Consider the following 22355-nt stretch of genomic DNA (forward strand, 5'->3'; position numbering starts at 1 on the left):
TTCAGGAAACTGAGGCAGAGAAAAATTAATGCAAGGTCATACAGCTAATCGGTGTCTGAGGTTGCATTTGAACAGGAAGACTTCCTGACTGCACCAAAGCAACTGAGTAGAGCAGGAAAGGGCCTGTGTAAAAGGTGGTCGATGGAAGGAAGGCCAGGAACCAAAATGTGCAAATGAAGGAAGGGAGAAATGGGGGCCCAGCAAGCACAAGCAACCCAGCTGGACCAAGATCGTGTTGATCATCACTGAGCGCATAAAGGGGAGGAACGGAGTCAAAGGTCAAGTTGGCAGAAGCCCCTCTCCCGGCCCCAATGCCCAAAAAGACACTAGCAGAGTGAATTCAAATTTAATAAACTTTTTTTTTATTAGGTTACTGAGTATTCTCTACAGCCATAAAATAGAAAGGAGTTTTAAAACCAAACAAAGCAATTATGTACTGGGATGGCAAGACAGGGGGAGGGGGCTGAACCTGAAACGAAAGGAGAAGTGGAGGAAATGGGGGGGGGGGGACGGTGACATTGCATTTCCAGCATTGGTGGAAGACCACAGGGGCCAGGCAATCGAGTGGCGGACTCTACAAGGTGAATTCTCTCTTGTGCAACAATAAGAGTGTGTGTGTGTCCCACCCTGTAACAGAAAGGAGGAAAAGACCTATCCTTTGACTAGGGACGTGTGTTATATTTTTCTCTTCCTTAAAAAAATAACAACAGCAACAAACAATAACAGTTTGGGGGGAGGCAACTTCGACTCCCCATGCGGGCTTGGCACCAATTCTATGCTTTGAAAAATATACTCTCCAAGTAGATTTTTTTTTTTTAAAAAAAGGTATCCAACAGCAGCTGTTCAAAACATCTCTTACATAGACAAATATATATATATATTAAACATTTTAAACAAATAAAGTCATCTATTGTACCTGTACAGAACTGAACCAAAAGTTGGATTCCAAAACTGATTTCAAAGTTAACAAAATGTGCAAAATAAAGGGGTGGGGGGGCCGTATCTAGGCCTGCACCTTGGAGGAATCATCAGGAAAGGGGGGCTCTTGACACATTTTTCCTTAGCCCAGGAAGCAGCAACCGGGGACTTATCTAGATGCTGGGTCTGCTCTCTGAGGCAGGACCAATATTCCAGAGACCTAATTCTGGCTTGGGGGGAGATGGTAAAGAACTTGACTGACACACTCACTCTCTCATCTCTCTTTTTTCTCTCTCTCAATCTCTCTCTCTTTCCAATGGACAAAGTACTGAAAACATGCTTTTTCTCAGATTACCAAAGCTGGGAAGGATGATAACGGCAGCTTAGCTCAGACATCTGAGCGACCTGAGGAAGAAAAACCGATCACAACCGTACCCTGGGCAAGGATGTCCAGCCAGTAAGAGGCGATGGACAAAGAGGGTGGCAGGCTGTTAGGGCTGCTTCAGAAGACCCCTGAAGGCTTCACTATTGCACATGAAAGCTGTAGCCCGAGAAAAGGGCCGTCCTGGCAAGCTTCTAGCCCGGCCCGAACTTCCCCTTGGAGCTACAAGCCAAGGTAACAAAAACCACCCACCAAAGAAGCCCCGCTAGCTCTACCTACATCACTTGGCCAACGGCAGGTGACACAGCACGTGGAGGGTGGGGTGGTATGGGAGAGCAACAAGACACACATCGGAGAGAAAGGAATACATTTTCTTTCTATGTGGAATAAATAAATTGGGTTTTGTTGGTGAAAGAATAAATACAGAGTACAGGGTGAGACAACATCTTAGGGAATGACACTAGTTGCTTTCCGGCCTTTTTCCAGGGTCCCATTTTCTTTTCTTTTCTTTTTTTTTAAGTGTCCAGAATGAGTTTTTTTGGCATCGTCAGCTTTATGAACGGCGGCATTTTCTGCACAGGAGTGACCCGCGAAGTCCCGTGCTTGCCACCCAAAGGAAGTCATCGGTCAGTTTCCAAGCACCCTCGATGCTTCCTGGCCTCCTTATTGTCAGTATGGCCACTCTCTCCCTACTGGTCATCATCGGGCCCTGGAATCCTCTGGAGACATCTTGACCCGTTTGGGCAGAAGCCGTGGGCTCCGAACTTCCATCCTTGGAGCTGACCAGGACACACCTTATTACTTCTGTAGAAATAAAGTCTCTCTTAAGAGGAGAAAATAAAATCCAAAAACACAAAGGAAACTCGTCTGTCCACACTCCAAGAGGCCATTTCCAAGGATAAAGACTAGATGAGCCTGTTTTTAGGGTCTGTCTTTATCTGGCAGAAGATTGGGGTGCGAGAAAGGATGAGAAAATCTTGGCTCGTGAGGTTGGAACAGCCAGATGAAGGAAGAGGGTAGCTGGGTAGGGCAGAGGCGGGGGAGAGAGGGGCTGTGGTCCCCAGTGGCGGCTCAGTGGGTTCGCTTAGTTGGATTTCCTGATTCCGCTTCCAGATGGTGGTGGGTCTTGAGCTGGTGCATCACTGGTAGAGAAGATAGCCCTTAAGGGATGCTGGCAGGGGTAGGGCATGGATCTCACTCAGGCGTTCCTTCCCTAGGGCGAGGCGGACGGACCGGCGGCAGAGGTCCATCAGAGGCAGTGGTTCAGCTGGAGAGAGGAAAAGAGACAGAGAGAGGAAGAGAGAGAACGCGGTTACTGCACCATCATTGTAATGCCCACATTTCTGATAGACTACCCCATTTCAAGAGTCGACATCTTTTGAGAGAGACCGAGCTATAGAGCCTGAAAGAGAAACTTGCTCTCTAGAACACTTTGGGTAGGCAGGCTCATCCCTACACTGGTGCCAGGTGATCTCTTGTCAAAGACACTGCAGAGGGAATTCCAGGTGCAGGTCAACTAAACCAGGTGCTATGGAAATCTGCTGAGCTCTATGGACCCCTTTCTCAGATTTGAAATACATAAATAAAAATACAGATGATTATAAAGGAAACCAGTTATGTGGAAATAAAAGTGTCCTTTTCCCCTGCTCAAGTTCAGGTTCCTGCCTGAAATCTATCCACAGATAAAAGTCTTAAGGGCTGTGTGGACCTCAGGTTGTGAACTTCTGTTCTCAATTATACTCCAAGGTTCCCGAACTGTGACACAACTGTCTTATAACACAACTGTCCTGTATGGGAAGAGGAAATAACTAGGCTGGATTAGAATGAACCTGAAATTCCTTTTCATCTTGTATCCCCACTATTCAACTACTTTGAATAAAAAGGAGATACACCTAGGTGGCAGAGTGGATAGAGAGAATAAGCATTTATTAAGCGCCTACTGTGTGCCATGCACTGTGCTAAGTGCTTTACAAATATCTCATTTGATCCTCACAACAACCCTAAAGGGTAGGTTTCACAGGTAAGGAAACTGAGGCAGGTATAATTAACTGTCCAGGATCTCACAGCTAGTAATTAGCTGAAGGCAGACTTCTGGTCTTTCTGACTCCAAGTGCAATACTCTAGATAATGATGATGGCTAATATTTCTTTTTTTTTTTCAATTGAAGCTTTTTATTTTCAAAACCTATACAAGGATAATTTTTCACCATTGACCCTTGCAAAACCTTGTGTTTAATTCCTTCCCCCTCCCGCCCCATGCCAATCTCCTCCCCTTGATGGCAAGTAATCCAATATATCTAACCATTTTTATAGTATCCATTACATGCTAGGCACTGTGCTAAGCACTTTACAATGATACCCCATGTAACTATGAGGTAGATGCTATCCCCATTTTACAGATGAGGACACTGAGGAAAACAGGGTTAAAGTGACTTGCCCAGAGTCACTCAGAGAATAAGCATGAGAGTGAATTTGAACTCGGGTCTTTTTGACGCTAGCTGTCCATACAGCATCAGAATTGAAATCAGGAAGACCCGAGTTCAAATCCACCCTCTGACACTTAACAGCTGCGTGACTCTGGGCAAGTCACTTAACCTGTGACTGCCCAGGATGCTTCATACATAAAACAGGGACGCCAACAACACACCTGATGTCTATAAAGCATTCTGCAGACCTTAAGGCGGAACAGTCTCATTACAAGTAGCCGAGAAGGCACAAGCCAGGATGGCTGCATCCCGCTGACAAGCGGGGACCTCCCCCTCCCCTCTGGGTCACCCACTGACGTTCTCTGAGCCAGGGTACACCCCGCAGAAGCACAGAGCCCCCATTCTGGGAACGTGGCTCCATTTGTTGGCTTGGCCACAGAGGGCAGAAATGGGAACAACAGTGGGAAGCCACAGAAAGATCCACTGACACTTGATGTTCACACGTGGAAACACTTCCTAAGAGAGAAGCTGCTGCATTGGGGGGAAGTGGGGGATCCCTTTAATCAATCAGTCTACATTTATTAAGCGCTTACTCTGTGCCCAGCAATCTTGTTGAGAACACACAGAAAAGATGCTTTTGGAGAGGAAACGCCAACTGAGGACTCTCCCTTCTCCAGATCTGAGATTAGCCAGACTACAGGAAATCTCCGTTCTAGTTCTGAGCATCCCTTTCAAGGGCATCTCAATCAATCAGCAAGCATTTATTAAACACCAACTGTGTGCTAAGCACCGTGCTAGGGATACAGGGAGAGAAACGAAACATTTCCTGTCTACAAAGCGCTTACCATTTACGAGTTTCATGGCAGATCACCACAAGTCCACCAGCCCAGGAGGCTTGAGCCAGCACAGAAGCCCTGAACACTGCAGACAACCTGCTTTAGCAACGGCCTTCCCACCCTGCAGGGCCTAGCTCAGGTCTCAGGCCCCGTGGGGTCAGCCTGCTCTGGGTCGCTCACATGGGAACAATGTTCCTTGATTTCCATCTCAGCACAGATATGTATGAATAGGGCCGTCCCCAAGGACTCCTGCCAATTCTCGTGGGGCATGTGTGTGTTTGTGTATGTGTTTTGTTTTGCTTGGGGGGGCTGGGGTGGGGACGCCCAGCTGGTGTTCCTGAGGCTAGTTCTCACTAAATGGGGTGGGCTGCCTCTCCCATCAAGGAACACCCTGTCCTGAATCCTCCCAGTAGCCGAATCCACAGATGTTTCCTTTCCAATGAGTGAGGTAGCCAGGGACAGGAGGGAGCAGGGAACAAGAACACATTTTGGGGAAGAACAGAGGAAGGCTGCCTGAATGACCCCACAGCTGTCTGCATCGAGGACAGAAAGAAGCTCTAGACAGTGCTGTGAAAGTCAGGCTGGACTAGGGGGAAGGGAGGCGGACCTGGGTTCAACTCTCCTCCCATTCCCTACTACCTCTGAGATCTTAAGCAAACTATGGTTCTGTGAAAAGAAGACAGATTTAGAACAGCAGAGAGATGGAGAGAGAAAAAAGGAAAAAAGCAGAGAAAAAGAAGGGAGGGAAGGAGCTAGAGAGGGAGAAGGAAAGAGAGAAAGAGACAAAGAAAGGAGGGGGAAAGGAGAGAGGGAAAGAGGAAAAGGAGAGAAAAAGGAGGGAGAGAGAAAGAGGAGACAGAAACAGAGAGAGGGAGGGAGAAAAGAGAAAGCAGAGAGCAGAGAAAAAGAAGAAAAAGAGGAAGAAAGACAGATACAAAGAGAGAAAAAAAGAAGAAACAAGGGAGAGAGGGAGACAGAAAGGGGAGGAAAGGAGAGAGAGAAAGAGGAAAAGGAGAGAAAAAGGAGGGAGACAGAGAAAGAAGGAAGGAAGGAGACAGAAACAGAGAGAGAAAAGAGAAAAATGAGAGCAGAGAAAAAGAAGAAAGGAGGGAGACAAACAGATACAAAAAGAGAAAAGAGGAGAGAAAAAAGAAGAAAGGGAGAAACAGAGACAGAAAAACAGATTCTGGCCAAGTCATTTGACCACTGTCTGCCTTAGTTTCCTTACCTGTAAAATGCGGAAATGGCACCTCCCTCCCAGGGTTGTTACGAAGCTCAAATGAGATATTAATTGTAAAATGGTTTGTCAGTACACACTAAGCACTATATAAATCTAAACTAGTATTATTATAGCGATTGTTCCAAGATTCTTCCAGTTCCAAATCCTGTGGTCCTTCCTTCTTGAAGAGCTCCAATGACATCACAAGAGGGGGCTGGAAGCACTCACTTTACACCCAGGGATTTGGGGACTAAAGGATTGAGCAATCGCAGAGTTTTTACTGCAAGTACCTCAGAGATAACCTCATCCAACCTGTACCCAAACACAACAAACCAGATAAATGTTCAGTCGGTCAACTTTACTGATACGAGGGATACCGAGAAGGCAAAAATAGCCCTTACCCTCTGGAACTCACAATCTAAAGTACAATACAACCAACGAGCATTTATTAAACGCCTACGTTATACACATAGAGCTAAGCAAGGTGAGGACTGCCTGTTTCATCAGGGTATCTCCAATGCCTTTTCACATTTTGTTGGTCCTCTGGGATTTGGGGTCACGGGGTGACCAGGTTATCTATGACCTCTTCCAACACTCCCAGACTTAACAAAGCAAGGTGAGGCAAAGGTGAGGCAAAGGTGAGGCAAAGGTGTGGCTCGTCTGGGGCTCCACCACCCACAGGATGAGACTGAACAAGCCAGGTGTAGTTGTGGAGGAGGTTAAAAACTCGCTCTTTCCCTAAGGCCATCTTCCTGACTCCCAAGGGGGGTAAGGAACGTGGGAAACCTAACAGCCGAAATTCTATGTGAACAAGGATCTATTCTGTAACGTACCCAGCGAGTGTCCATCCGGGTTTACAGATTTTCAGTGACAAGGAACTCACTACCTCTTGTGGCTGCACACTCTGCCCATGTTCTCCTTTAGTTCCAACTTCAATTTATCTCTTTCTGACTTCCACCCCCTAATCCTAAACCAGGGACAGGGAGAGATGTGTGAGAGGGGTAGGGAGGGAGGAGGGGACAAACATTCGTGAAGTGCCTGCTATTAAGTGGTTTACAAATATCTCATTGGATAACAAATCAAATAGTATAACACAAGTCCATTCCCTCTTCTATACCATTCAAACTGGAAGACAATTAACGTGTCCCACCTTGAGACTTTCCTTAGACATTTATTAAGAGTCCCTTTGTCTTTTCTTGTTGGGACATGATTGTTTGTATATTATCTCTCTTAGATTGAGAGCTCCTCAAGGGCAGGAACCATTTTTTTCTTTGAATTGCCTTGCTTAGTACACTTAGCACACAGAAGGTGCTTAATAAATGCTTCCTGACTTGTCAATTTCCAACAAACATGCTCCCTCCGTTTATTTCCCTGTCTTAGGGATTGATGGGAGATGTTCAGAGAAAGCCAACCAAAATCATTCTAACCAAGAGCCTTCGGGATCCAAAGGAAGTGGAATCCTCCTGGGACTACCCAAAAGATTCCCTCCTGAAGCAGCCAATTCCACTTGGGACCCCTCAAATTTTGGGGAAATTGTTTTTTACACCCTGAGCCTAATCTGCCTCTTCACAGCCTGCTGGGGCCAAAGAGATTGGGACCATTATCTCTTCTACAGAACAGGCTTTCAAATTCTTGAAGGTTGCTGTCATCACACCCACCTCCTCCCTCCTCTTCTCTAGACTAAACACCTCTAGTTCCTTTTATTGGTCTTTATAAAAAATAAACTCAAGACCTATCACCATTGGTTCCCTGCATGTTTTGAAGATAGGCTATTAAAAATGAGAAGGCACATAGTACAATACAAAAAGAGCCGAAATGGGATGTTCCAAATTTGAATTCCCAGATGATTATTCTTATCTCTTTTAAAAAGAAATATATAGGTCAATGACTTTAGTTCTGCTTCCTGACAAAATTTTATCATGCATTATTGTTAATTTAATCATATAATTTTTTATTAATATTTTTTGTTTTCAAATTGTATTCTTTTTGTTAAATGTATCCCTCTCAGGCACACTCTCTCACAACAAAGATTTTCTAAAATATATGTTATTATATATGCAACAATGTTATATTATAATATACATTATATATGATATTATATAGAATATCATGTTATATAGTATTAAATTACATGTATTATTATGTGTATATATATATAAAATGTGTATATGTCTATATAACAAATTAAGATAGAGGTAGGGAATAGCTAGAAAAAGAAATTATTGCTAAGAGAGAGAAAGGCTCCATGAACAGGACTTGCCAAAGTAATCTCTTCTCTTTGTCTGATATAATCATTAACTAGTATTGATGCAGCAAATATATATATATTTATTTTATTTATATAACATATATATGTAGGTTATCTTGCCATCAACAAAGCATCTGAGACAATCTCTCACGGTATCCTTGTGGATGAGATGGAGTGACCAGGTGCTGACAACTACATCCCACAGGCCAAATCTGTCTTGCTGCTGCTTCTTGCTCAACCCCAGAACAATGGTATCCACCTTTTGACAGCAGGCTTGGGTGAATTTAGAACCCAACCCAAAGAATAGTCCACTAGTGTCTCAATGTCATCATGACATGAAGCCTCTAGGAGAGGGTCTCAGGAGTGTGCACCTGGCTCTGAGTTTTAAAGAAAAACAAACACGAAACTATTAAAGGTGCATATGGCAAGTGCATCAAATTCCACAAAACTAGGAGAGGAGGGCAGCGTCAGGATCCAGAAAAATCTGAGTGTCGGGAGGATGAGCTGAATCGAGCTCATGGTATATGACTATTAATTAAGGTCATTGGGCATATTTAGCCTGGGAAGGAATATATAGTTGGATTCACATATATGAAAGGCTGTTAAGTGGAAGAAGAATCCCATTTGTTCTGTTTGGCTCAAATAAGTTAATATTTGTAAAGTGCTTAGCATAACCTGGGCACTATATAAGTGCTCGTTCCCTCTCAGACTTCCTTAGATCTGACCTGAGAATGGTGGGGTTTGTGCCTTAGCTGGTAGTGGGCTCCCCTCCATGAGAGGTCTTCGAGTGGTGGTTGGGGGACCTTTAACAAGGGGGTGATTCCTTTTAGGTATGGATTGGAGTTTTTAACTTGGGGGTCCATGATCTTGGCTGAAAAATAAAATTCCATCTTTATTTTCACTAACTCTAATGGAGCATTTCCTCCAATTAGCTAAAAAAGCGATTCTGCAAAAGGATCTCTATCTAGATTTTACCAGTTTGCCAAAGGGCTCCACAAGTTAGGAACCTGAATCCAAGATGCTTGTGATTCTGGGACCTAAGAAATTAGTCTCCTGGCCCGGCCTCAAAGTCAATCATGGGAGACTAAATAGTAGGGTTAGAAGGGGCTGCTCCGGGCCCCCCTCAAGGACAAGGAGACAATACAAGGCTACCATATAAAAAACAAAACCCATAAATCCTAATTTGGAGCAACGGACTCGGTGGCGGCGCCATTGTCCAGGAAGCCAAGGCTTCCATCCATTTAATGAGATCGATCAACATGCATTTATTATTGCCTATAACGTTCCAGGCACTGTGATTTCCATGAATGACACGAGCAGCAGAGGTTCTGGTGGGTTTGGGGGTGCAGGGAGAGGGTGGTTAGGAAGCACGATAACGGAGGATGCCGAGAAACTAGGAAATGAACCAGTTGGCCGCTATTTATTTAGGGAACAGGAAGAGAGTATGAATAGACTTCCTCATTTCAGCAAGAAAGTTACCTGGAGACCTATTTTTAAAAATCCCCCAAATGATCTTATGAGATCTCTGTCTGTCTGTCTGTGTTTGTCTCTTTCTGTCTCCTTTTCTCTGTACTTCTATTTTTCTCTCCCCCTCCCTCTTTCTGTTTCTCTTGCCATCTGTTTTTCTGTCTCTGTGTGTTTGTCTCTCTGTATTTCTGTCTCTCTGTCTCCCCTGTTTCTATATCTTCCTCCCTCTCCATCTCTCTTACTGTCTGTTTCTCTCTCCACCTCTCTTGCTGTCTGTCTCTCTCTCTCTTATCTGTCTCTATCCTTCCTTCTCCATCTCTCTTGCTGTCTCTGTCTGTCTCTTTCCCCTCTTCTCTCTCCCCCTCTCTTGCTGTCTGTCTCTATCCTTCCCTCTCTGTCTCTCTTGCTGTCTCTGTTTCTCCTGCTCTTCTCTGACCAACTAGAAACATGATCATGTTTTATAAGCACGCGTGATATAGTAGAGTAAGATCATCAGACTGACAGATTAATTCTGGTCCAGCTGCTAACAAGCCAGCAGCCATGTACTTACTAGGTAGCATTTTTGACCACCTACTCTGCGCTAGGCCCTGGAGTACAAAGACAAAAACCTCAAGGTGCTTACATTCTCCTGGGGCATAAAATATACACACGAATAAGATGAAATTTAAAGCTTTGGGGGTTTCTTGGGGAGGGGACTGATAAACCAGAGGTTCAAGAATGGCCTCTTGTAGGAGGAGTTTAGAAGGAAAACAAGATATTCTAAGAGGAAGAGGATGAGGGAAAAAGGCATTCCTGGCAGAGGGCACAGCCTATGCAAAGTCAGGGAGGTGGGAGAGGACAGGGAAGAGTTTTCAGAAAAGTCTAAAAGAGTGTTGGAGACCTGGAATCGAACCCCACCTACGGCACTTTCTAGCTTTGTGACCCTGGGCACATCCGTAACTCTCTCCGAGGGTCAGTAATTCCCTGCTGTCTCCAGAAAACATTATCAACTCCTGTTTCCTATTTAAAGCCTTTCAGAAACTGGCTCCAATCTCCTTTCCGTAATGGGCTTATTACACATCACGACCATCAGCAGTATTACTGCCATTACAAATAACTCCTAGACGTGTTTGCAGAGTCCTTCACATACATTATTTAACTTCATTCCCACAATCACTCTGTGAGACGGATGCTTTTATTGTCCCCATCTGACCAATGACAGACGGAGCTGTAATGGGGACAAGCCGGGTTAACCGTGAGCATCAAATGAGACAACACCCCCAAAAGTACTCGCTAACCTGAAAGCGCTGTGTAACAGTCCCTGGTTATTTTCAAACATTTCCCCGAAAAGGCAGAAAAAAACCTCTGAACATACACATGCCTCCTTAAAGGGAGACCCCTGTGTGTGTGAGTGTGTGGGGGATGCCCCCTGCCTCTGTCCATGTTAACACATCAATTCTTTCTTTCTGCATTTCTAGGGAGGGCACGGCTACCCAGAACTGCCAAAAACCTACAGTCCGCAGTCCAGTCCCCCCGGGCTGTCCAGAGGCCGGAGCCAACAGCGCTTCCAGGACACGAGTAGCATGGGGACAGACTTCTCCTCCAATCCGACCCCCCTCCGATGCCTGGGGCCAAGCATGAGGACGATCACCAATTAGTCATAACAGCCGCCTCTTCTGTCCAGAGCTGGCTCATCCTCCCGTCAGCTTCCCAGAACAGCAGATGAATCCGGCACGGGATGGCCGTCCAAAGTTCTCCCCCCACCCCTGGGACAGTTTTTCCAAAAGAAATCAGCAGTCATCGCTGGCGCTCGCCAGAGCTACCCTGGAAGGAAGAGCGAGCCTTATCACAGCTTCCCACGCGGGCCTGCCTCGGTCCTGGCACAGGTGGGCAAACAGGAGGCCCCCCAACTGTAGGAACAGGGAGAGCTGCTCCAGCAACAAGCACGGCCCTGGGGGGCTGGGGGAGTCTGCTGTCAGTGACCCCTTTAAAGGAAGAAGCAGGACCTTAGGGTTCAAGTCCTGGGCTAGCCTTAAATTGCTGCGTGATCTTGAACCTTTGGGAGCTATTAAATTAAGAAAGCTCATAGTCTGTGGAAAAGGGAACGGGACAGTTACCTTAAAATAGCTAAAGAGATGTGAGGTCTCTTCCCCCTTTTAGGTATCAAGCTCCAAATGTTAGATGGCAAGAATTCGATTCGGCAAATTTGCCTTTTTCCCAAGGATTATTCCCATTTTGTGAACAAGGAAACTGACAGTAATGACTTGCAGAGCTCCTGAGTGGCAAGAGCAAGTTGTGATAATGATACAGTGTCTGGCATACAGTAAGTGCTTAATAAATGCTTATCCCAGGAAGAATATGGCACAGACTTTGTCTGTCTGCTTTCTCAGAGCCTTAACCTTAATTCCAAGGTGGCAGAGAGGTAGATTGAGGCTGGATAAAAAGAAAACCTTCCTGTGTGCATACCCATGGACCAAGCTACACCACTACTAGGTGTGTATCCCAAAGAGGTAAAAAACAAAAAGGGAAATATATATATATTATATATATAAAGAGGAAAAAAAGCATTTGTAGAAGGTTTTTTTTTGTTTTGTTTTGTTTTGTTTTGTTTTTTTTGTAGTGGCAAAGAATTGAAAATTGAGGGGAAGCCCATCAATTAGGAAATGGCTGAACAAGTTGAGATATAAGATTGTGATGGAATATTATTTAAGAAATGATGAGCAGGATCGTTTCAGAAAAATTCAGACTTATGTGAACTGATGCAAAATGAAGTAAAAGTAGAACCAGGAGAACACTAGCCACATAAATAGCAATTCTGTATGCTGATCAACTGGGAATGACTTAGCTCTTCTCAGCAATACAAAAACCCAAGACAATTCCAAAGGACTCGTGGTGAAAACTGCCAACCCACTTCCAGAGAAAGAAGTGCTCAAGTCTGAATGTAGAGTGAAACATTATTTTTCATGAGGTTTGTTCGGTTTAGTCTGTATTTTCTTTCACAACCAACATGAAATCTGTTTGGAGGACCAATACAGAAATACGTTTTGCATGACTGCATGTGCAATATCAAAATGCTGGCCATCTCAAGGAGGGAGGAGAGAAAATTTTAAAATGAATGTTAAAAATTGTTAGGGGCAACTGGATGGCACAATGGAGGACCCCGCGTTCAAATCTAGCTTCAGAAACTTAACATTTACTAATGTTAATGTGTGACTGTAGGCAAGTCACTTAACCCCAAATGCCTCACTAAACACACACATCCACACACACAAAATTATTTTTACATATAATTAGGAAAAATAAAATATTACTTAAAAAAAAAAAGAAAACTGTTTTAAGTACTGCCCCTAAGTGAAATGGACCTTTGATGGAAGTAGTAAGTTCCCCATTAAAAGAGGCCTTCCAGTAAAGATTTTTGGGGGCTATTAAAAGCTTAGTTGGGCTGACAGATTTCTCCCAGTTTGATATTTCAGTGATTAGAGCTGGAATAATAATCATAACAACAAAAACAAGAACCTGCATTTATGTCATACTTTAAGCCTTTTAGGTATAAATATCCTTATTTAATCATCAGTTCTCTCTATACAATAAATATCTGAGGCAGGATATGGGCTTTATCCCATAGTCCAGAACTTTATCATACATTGTACCACCAAAGATGCCAAAGGAAAGCATCTGATCTAACCTCCTCATTTCGCAGAGGGAGAATGGACCCAAACCTGGTTTGTCCTGCAGTCCAACATTATCTCATTTCATCCTCACAACCACCCTGAGAATAAGGTGCCCTTCTCACCCTTTCCTATCAGAAGGGATTTGGCCAAGGTCACCCCACTGGAAAGTTCTCTGAAACTGCATTTGAACTCAGATCTTCCTAACCCCAGGCCCATGGTTCTACCCACTGCTCCACCCAGCTGCCATAGACCATTGGCACCTGCCCAGAGGGTCACAGACCTCAGTCGCTTGGTCCCACTCTCTCATTTTAGAGGTAATAGTTCTAAAGTCTCGATACTTCCCATAGGGAAATAAAAGCCAGTAGCGACAGAATTCAAACTCAGGGCCTCCGACCTCAGATCACAGAGATGTGAGGTCTCTTCCCCCTTCTAGTGTCAAGCTCCAAGGGCTAGATGGCAAATATACTATTCAAGTGGTGCTTTCAAGTTTGCCTTTTTTCCAAGGATTATTTCCATTTTATAAACAAGGAAACTTGCAAGTTATGATAACAATATAGCGCCTGGCATACAGTAGGTGCTTAATACATGCTTATTGGATTGATTAAAATTTATAGCTGGAAGGAGCCTTGGATCTGGTTCAGTCCTTATTATGAAATACAGACAAGAGTGACTGGACCAAGATCACGTCAATCCTTTTCCCTTTGCACTCCACTGTTCCACCACACCTAGACCCAAGAGACATTCCAGCCACTTTCTGGAAGGTGTCACCGGGCTAAGAAAACTTAAATCAGCACCAAACCTCCCGGGTCCAAGCTGGGGGATGACTGCATTCACCAGATATGCAGCAGCAGAAACAAGAGGGGGCAGCTGCTGGAGAGGCTTCTCTGACACAGCCCGGGCCCTGCTCCTCTCCCTGCCCTCGGAGCACATCCTAGCCATCGGGAGGGAAATAATGGATGCTGAGAAGCAACTGCTCCTCCTCTGAGCTGCTCACGGGAGGGCTCCAAGGCCTTGCCCGTCCCTCTGCAGATCCCTCTTCTGCCCTAGCTAGCATTCATCTGCCTGTAAATTGGGATCAGGGATTCAGCATGGAAAGGGAACTTTTATTAATAAAATTGTGATTTGCCCAAAAGTCACCCCCAAAATGGAGAGATTCAGGGCTGAAGGGCTTATGAGATTGAGGACCCAGTTTGTTTTGTTTTTACTTTCTCCAATCCAAGGGCATAAAAGGGGAAAATCAGATTTGGGGGGGGGGACAGGAATCTTAGAGATCACTTCTAATCCAATGCTTTCATTTTACAGGAGGATTTGCGAGATTCACTAGAATTTATTATTCCCTAGATTTATTGGTTGATGGTTGACCTTGGTTCCCGAAAAGGACCTAAATGGCATCCGTATGTTCATGTCGAGTTAGTGTGTCTGACTGTGGCCGCTCAGACCCGTACAAGCTCGGCGTGCTCTGCCACAGGTGGGACACAAAAAGTCCCTAGGAACTTAGAACTTACTAGAGCGATCTGCCTCGAGCTGCAGCAAGCTCATTCCCTCTGACTTCCAATCCAGCATCCTCCTTTAGGGTCCCAGGACCAGATACAGGACCAGAGTCAGAGCTGGGAGGGTCTGAGATCACCTTGTCCAAGGTTACAAGACAAGATGGCAAGATTCAAACCCGTCTCCCTTCTCCCTCTGCCCCCCTTCCCCAAGGGTGTGAAAGACACTGGCTACAGCCCATTTATTCGGCTCCCCAGCCGGTGGTTGCTGGATATGCGAGTGACCGCCTCTGCCCAGAAGAGCGTCTCATGATCGGGGGTACTGGGGCTGTTTCAGGTCAAGCCCGAGCTGCTCTGGAAGCCGCAGACACAGCAGTAGGGCTTGTTTTCATTATCCCAGCCAAGGCTGAGACGGGGTGGGAGGGGTGGGAGTGGGGGGTGGTGGGGGAGAGAGAAGGTTTCCACAGAAAAATTAACAGCATCAACAGCAACACAACAACACCCCGTTCAGCCCGCAGCCAATCATGCGGTTGTTTTCCCCTCTCGTCGCCTCTTGAAGGCTGTAGTTTGGGGGTGGGATGGAAGGGGAAGAGCAGAACATGATGATAAGGGAGCTGGGACACCCAAGGCAAGGGCAAATATTTGGATTCAGCCTCCAAAATTCTGGCTGGGGCTGGGGAGGGGGGGCAGAGAGACCACATGCACCGCGGTGTCTGGTCTGAAGAGCAAGGCTAGAACTCGGAGGCGCCAGCCCAGACCTGCTCCCAGCCCACCAAGGTCAGCTGCAGAGGAAGGGCTGAACCGCCGGCCATTGCCCGTTGTTGGGGGTAGGGGTAGGGGGAGGGGATTCACCACTCATGAGCCCAGGTCCGTGTCCCGAGAAAGTCAGGTGGCAGCTTTGCCTATCACCGGCCAAGAACACCTTAACGTGTTTACACGTACGGCTCCTTCCATAAATGAGAACGTATATAAAGCGTCCTTCCCATATTACATCAATGCAAAGAAGGCGGCAAGGCTTAAGGGGTCTTTGACGCCAAGGAGATCCAGATTTAGTCCCACCTGGGACGCATTAGTGACTGCATGAACCTGGCCGACCTTTCTCGATAGTCTAAGCCCCAGCTTTTTAAACTGTGGTTCTCAACCCCAAAGAGGCTCTCATAACTGAACAGGGGGGTTGAGAAATCACAATTTATTATCAGTAACTGTTTAATTTGTATACCTATTTTATATACCTATATAACTGGGATTGGGTTAAATTTTTCAGGTAAAAAGGGGGGCAAAATGGAAAAAAATTTAAGAAATCCTGATCTAGGCAATTCTACATAAGATGCAGAGAAAATGGAGAATTGCATAGAAAAATTTTATTTTATATACTATATAACCAGGGTTGGGTTAAAATTTCTTGGGTGAAAAGAGGGAACAAAATGGAAAAAGTTTAAGAAATCCTGATCTAGGCATTTCTACATAAGATGCAGAGAAAATGGCTATTTGAATAGGAAGAGAGAATAGTGTCTGATTTGCATACCTATTTTATATACCTATACAACTAGGGTTAGGTTAATATTTCTCAGGTCAAAAGGGGGAGCAAAATGGAAAAAGCCCTGGTCTAGGCAATTCTACATAAGATGCAGAGAAAATGGAGAATTGCACAGGAAGAGAGTAGTGTTTGATTTGTATACTTATTTTATATACCTATGTAAAATTTCTCGGGTAAAAAGGAGGCACAAATGGGAAAAAAACTTAAGAAGCCCTGATCTAGGCAATTCTACCAAAAAATGCAGAGAAAATGGCTACTTGCCTAGGAAGAGAGTATTTCCTCATAAACTGGGAGTTCCTTGCACTCATGAAATCACATCTCTAGTCCCGATGGTTATATCAGTGCTATTTTGGGGAGGAGGTGTTAGCCCATCTTAGAAAGCCCATTTGTCCAAAGATATTTCACAAGTCTTCAGAATCTTTACGATTCTGCATTTAAATGCATTAAATTGCCTTTAAATGAGGGGAATCAGAAAACTAACCCAGTCCCTCTCACAGGTGAGAGTCAGCCCTTCAAATACACAGACAGCTAGCGTATCTTCCTCTAGAGAGTCCTCTAGAGTGTCCACTGTCAATTTCTAACACATGTGGTTCCTTTTCTGCATTTCTCTATCAAATACAGATGAGATGCTCAGCAAGTCAGCCAGAGCAGAAGGAGGGCCTCTCAGCTGGCTCCACCCCAATGACTAATTTGTCTGCACCTCAGTGAAAACCACGCAAATTATGAGTTAAGAAGGCACTTTAAGGAAGAACACCAACTGGGACGGGTTATTAGGTGAGATACAGATGCAACCTTATGGAGCTACTAAGATGCAAGAAAGAAATTGATCGATGGTTTGAAAATATTATATTGGCTCTGCCCAACCATGAACAATGATGAATATTCTCTCCAATTATTTAAGCCTTCCTATCTTTCTTTTCTTTTTGAAATGGACAGGAAGTCCCATCACCAGCACAATTACTTACTAGCTGTGGGGCGATCTATTCTGCAATTAGTAGAGTTTAAGCACAGTGCCTGGAACATAGATGATTAATAAATGATTATTTATTAATTGATTGAAAGATGGAAGAGAGTTGTCTGAGGCACAGATAAGTTAAGTAATTTACCCAGATTCATAAAATGACTCAAACCCAGGTCTTCTTGGTCAATTAGAGTGTTTTGGAGTTGCCTTTAAATAAATACCACATGTGCCTTGGTAGGCTGACTCCCAGATAGTTTGTGCATTTTGCAATTTTCATCATGGAATTTCTTGATTTTCTTGCCTTTTGGTTAGTAGTGCAGAGAAATGCTGATGATTTTGTGCATTCTTTTTGTATCCTGCTTCTTTTAGTGAAGTTAAAAATCGTCTCAATTAGCTTCTCTGCCAATTCTCTGGAACTTTTAAAGTTAAACCACCATATCCATCTGCTGATAGGGATAATTTTATTTCTTCTTTTGCTCATGCTTCTAATATGTCATATTATTCTGGAATTTTGAGAATCCTAGGGAGAAGAGGAACTATCCAATTAGCAGGAGAACTCTATCCAGTCAAACTCCATCATTTCACAGAGGAGGAAACCAAGGTACAGGAATCAAGTGACTTTCTCAGAGCCACACAGCTAACAGAAATCTGATTTTCAGCAATGTCTACTACACCATTCTGCAAAGTAGGATGGGGCCTGATGGGAACAAGGGAAGAATTTCATCTTCCCTTTTCACATACTCCCTTCTATATGGATTCTCTCTAGCCACCTGGTCCAATCCCCTCATTTCAGAGAGGCCTGGTAAGTGAAATGACCTGCCCACTGGTCCTATAGGTAGTCATGGGAAGCAGTAAGAGGTGGAATATGGAGTTGTTTAACCCGGGGAGCTTGGACACCAGCTTTTGGGGAGCTACAAATTTGGCCCGCCCCAAAGAGAAAAATTTCCCCCACAAACACAGAGACAGTATATGGTTTCAAGAGTCAAGGCAATACTTACGATCAAGTCCATTCAAGTAACGCATTCGTATTTCACAGTGGCCCCAGACAGCACTTACTACTGGGTAAAGTTTTTTGCCCTTGAGTCCCCGAAAGGCCACTCCCATGTACTGCCCATCGACAATGAAGCTCAGCGTCCCATCGTCCATATCTAGGGCCACCAGGAAAGAATCTGGCACTATGAAAGTCTCGTCCGGTTCTAGGAAGGCAGGGTAGGTTTTACTTGGCTGGTTCTTCCCATCGTGGTAGAGTCTGTTCCGCCCCAGGTCCCAGCCCCAGGACTCATGGTTGTTACCCACCAGGGTTGTGTACCCGACCGAGTGCAAGGGGGCATCTGCCGTGGCCACCCCCACGACCGCGTGAGTGCCGCGCTGGCGCATGGCCCACGTGATCTGCCACACGTGCAGCCCGCGCGTGTACCCCACTTTCCCCCTGATGGCGTCTGTGCTCTGGGCCACCGGATGCCGGTGAAAGATAAGTTTGTCGTCTTCCTTCACAAACACATTGAGCGAGCGGTCGTCATTATTCCAGGAGTGGAGCAGCTGGACGTCGTAGGACACGGGGGGCATGTCCAGCAGCAAGTCCAGCCGCGTGGGCTTACAGTAATCCAGGCCCTGGAGCTCTTGTTTCAGGGGCCTGTACGTAGGGTCCCTCATGTCCACAGTCTTTATTCCCCCAGTGACCTTCTGCCCCATGCTAACGTCTGACTTCACCTTTCTCGTCCTCCCAAGGCAAACTCATCAATTGCAGGCCTTTCTGTCCTGTTTTCCAATCAAATACCGGCAAGATTCCTAAAGAAGGTTGCTAGGAGACGCAGTCAACTTGTATAGCATTTGGGATTGCCTAAAGGATGGAAAGAAAAACAGATGAGGAGGGGGAAGAGGAGGGGGGAAAGTTAAATATTACTACGGGGTCATAGTAACTGGATAAATGAACAACACATTCCATCTGCTGTTTTTAGAAACCAAAGCTCATTTCACACCTGTTAGCAGAACACAGTCAAGTCTCCGAGCACAACTGCTGGGTTGGGGCAGGAGCCAAATACGTGCCCCCCCAACCCCCCTCCCCAAGTCCTAGTCATGGGTCTTTGTAAAAGGAAATAGCAGGTGTCCGTAGTACTGGCCAAGGGACTGACTGTGCTCCCGAAGGCCAGAATGCCAGGGTTTCAAAGTCTGTCTAAGGGGCCCCATGAGAGGGAAGGAAAAGGGATGAATGAGGACAGAGTTCCTGCTCTCAGAAAGCTTAGAGCCCAGAAGAGGAGGTAAGGTATTTACACAGACAAGCAAAGAGATCTGTGTGTCTTATTTGAGCCTCACAATTCCACAAAATATTACTGTTTCATTTTACCATTGAGTTAATTGAGCTTAAGAGACACAGAAGCTAAGAAACTGTCCAGAGACCAACAAAGGAAGGAAATAGGCATTTATTAAGCGCTGACTGTGTGCCAGGTCCTGTGCTATGTGTGTTTTACACATATCTTATTTGAACAGTTCAACAAACCTGGGAGATTGGTAGTGTTCTTTATTCTCATTTTACAATTCAGGAAACTGAGGCAGATTAAGTGCTTTGCCTCATGTCACACAAAGCCCAATGCAAGAGTCAAGATTAAATCTTTCTGACTCAAATCACAGTGCTATGAACACTAAGGTGGGCTACCTCTCCACTTCAGAGGAATCACAGCAAAAATAGTAGCTACATTTATTACTTCTGTGACTTTGGGCAAGCTCCCTAAGATACTGCCCTTTCACACATGCCCTTGTATTCAAATCCTGCCATGGGCACCATGTGTGTGAACTTGGCAAATTTCCTAAGGGGACACTCTCTCATGAGTCAAAGGCTTTGGGTTCAAATCCCATCATGGATGTTTACTGCCTACATAACCTCAACTTCCCTGAGGATAGCTCTCTATTTTGTCTGGCTGCCATCATCTTGGCCTCCAACCAATGCACTTAGTATTACATTTACATCCCTCAGTTTCCTCATCTGGAAAACGGAAGGGCTGATGCAGATGGCCTCTGAGCTAAGAGCCCAGCATCCCCTTTATTCAGGGGCTGACTACGCAAAACTGAATGTCTCCTGAGTCCACTTTACTTCAGAACCTTCGAAAGAAGGTGAGCAGAAGAGACAAAACATAATCAAACTTGGTTCTCTTACTAGTTTAGCTTTGAGGAGTCTCGGTTAGTGCTTTGGGGGGCTGGTTGACCAAACTGGGATACTTAGAGAAGATTTGGGGAATTGTGCAAACTCATTGCTACTTATCTTCCAGCAATTCCTGGGGCAGAAGGATTATTACACTTGTTCTGCCTGGCTCCGGAAAACAGAATCAACAACAAGAGGAGGCAGCTGAGGGTCTCAGTGGATAGAATCTGAACCTGGACAGGAATTTGAATCTTGCTTCAGACACCTACTCTCTGTGTAACCTTTAGAGTCCCCTTTAAAGGCCATTAGGCAAAGGCTGATAGACCCCCTTGTTAGGGGTCTAAATGAGCTTCTTCAGACTCAGGTTGGATTTGGTAGTCTATGAAACCCCAAGGACTGCTGGGGAGGTGGAGATGAGTCGGAAGGCTAGAACCACCAAGAACAAGAGATGGAACTGGTACATACATGATGAGTTATTATAATCCCTTGGGTCAATTCATGGACAAACATCAATGGAGCTGTATTATGTGCAGAGAGAGGAAAATGCCAGATACTGCTAGAGATGCTCTCAAAGGGGGTGGGGATGAGGGGCACCAAGCCCAAGATCACTCAATCAACTGATCAATCATTCTAATGATCAATAAAACAAAACATTAAGCATAGACTATGTGCCAGGTATATGCACTAAGTTCATTCTTGTGAATATGAGGTCTAGGCATCCCTTAGGTGACCATGAAATCAAAACTATTTTCATAATAACACTAAGAAATTTTTTCACCTCTAACAGGGTAAATAATCTTGAGAGATAGGACCCAAATAAACAAGTTTTCTTATTTAGAGAAAGAGGGGGGTTGCGTAAGATGGCCTTATTCCATAAAAGAAGCTACTATTTGGACAAACAGCATTTTTCCTCTGGGCCTCGGTTTCCCCATCTGTAAAAGGAGGGGATTGGGCTTCTGAGGTTCCTTCTCATTCAGGAAGCAGACGGAGAAGAGAAGGGGAGAGTCACTGGTAGCTCAGAAGCTAAAAAGTGTTTCCCCTCTGCTTGTTTTATTGATTTTCCACTTTGAAAAGCAATCTGTGGTCACATCAGTCAGGACACTGTGTCTGTGGGGAGGTCAGAAGGGCAGGCTCAGCCAAATGCCCATCCATAGTGCAGAGGAGAAATCTGGGAGCTCAGAACATTGGCTCTCCTCCATTCTTGGACCCATGGGGTACTAGAAGAAGGGGGAAACAAAAGCTTGCCCGGCTCCAGTGGCCTTGGGATTCTCATGGAGCCCTTCAGAGCACAGTGGCTTCAAGAATAAATCCCGGCTTTCTTTGCTTTCCTTCATATACCCAGTGGTTAGCACAACGTTGATCAGATCCTTAATAGTCAAATGATCCTAGGCAAGTGACTCAACCTCAACTTCTATTTCCTTACCTGAAAACAAGGGGATTGGAGGATCTGACCTTTGGGCATCTTCCTAAGCACTGAAATATCCAGTCCAGAGGAACAATATTACTCCCGTTTCTTGTTCTCACAACTCCCAGAAGGAAGAGGGAGCTCTGAGGACCCGCTCCTTAAGAGTGAACCTGGCTACAACCTCTTCCACTACCCACCTCATCCCATAGAGCTGGTGTTCACAAGGCACGACCAAGGAGCTTGACATGAGGTACTACTAAATGCCAGGATAATTTTTTGAATCTTAAATTTCCTAAAACTCCTTTTTTTTTTTTTGGTTTTGTGACCCCAAATCTCAGCCTGAATCATGGAGAGTGCCTACCAAGTGCCTGAACTGAACTCAGCTTGGGAACCTAGGAGGATAAAAGTGGGGAGAAATAAGCAGGAAGGAGTGAACCCATCTCTGAAGACCAGGCCCCCTCCCACTTGCTAATCATGGACCTCAGTTTCCTTTTCCATTAAATATGGGGACACTGGATCTCTAAGATCTCATTCTAATCATAAGTCTATGATCCTGTGAAAATTAAACTTCATGCTTGGCCTGTTTAATATAAGGAAGAGAAGAGAGGGGAGATGGGGAAGAGAGAAGAAAGTGCTATAGGAGTTAGACCTCAAAGGAAGCTAGAGTTTTCTGAGATTGTTTCC

General features: G+C 45.0%; 1 protein-coding gene across 2 annotated transcripts in view; it reads right to left on the reverse strand.

The window, feature by feature from the left end:
- Positions 1–339: 339 nt before the first annotated feature.
- SPSB1 (splA/ryanodine receptor domain and SOCS box containing 1) overlaps positions 340–22355 on the reverse strand; it is a 78044-nt gene continuing 56028 nt past the window's right edge. For both annotated transcript variants that reach the window (XM_051988622.1, XM_051988623.1), the window contains exons 3-4: positions 18129–18970; positions 340–2567 (exon numbers count right to left, since the gene is read on the reverse strand). In XM_051988622.1, coding sequence (XP_051844582.1) covers positions 2440–2567; positions 18129–18822 — 822 coding nt within the window. In that variant the 5' untranslated portion in view covers positions 18823–18970 and the 3' untranslated portion in view covers positions 340–2439. The remainder of the gene's footprint in view (positions 2568–18128; positions 18971–22355) is intronic.

This window comes from Antechinus flavipes, chromosome 3 (assembly GCF_016432865.1).
Source record: "Antechinus flavipes isolate AdamAnt ecotype Samford, QLD, Australia chromosome 3, AdamAnt_v2, whole genome shotgun sequence".
Taxonomy (NCBI): domain Eukaryota; kingdom Metazoa; phylum Chordata; class Mammalia; order Dasyuromorphia; family Dasyuridae; genus Antechinus; species Antechinus flavipes.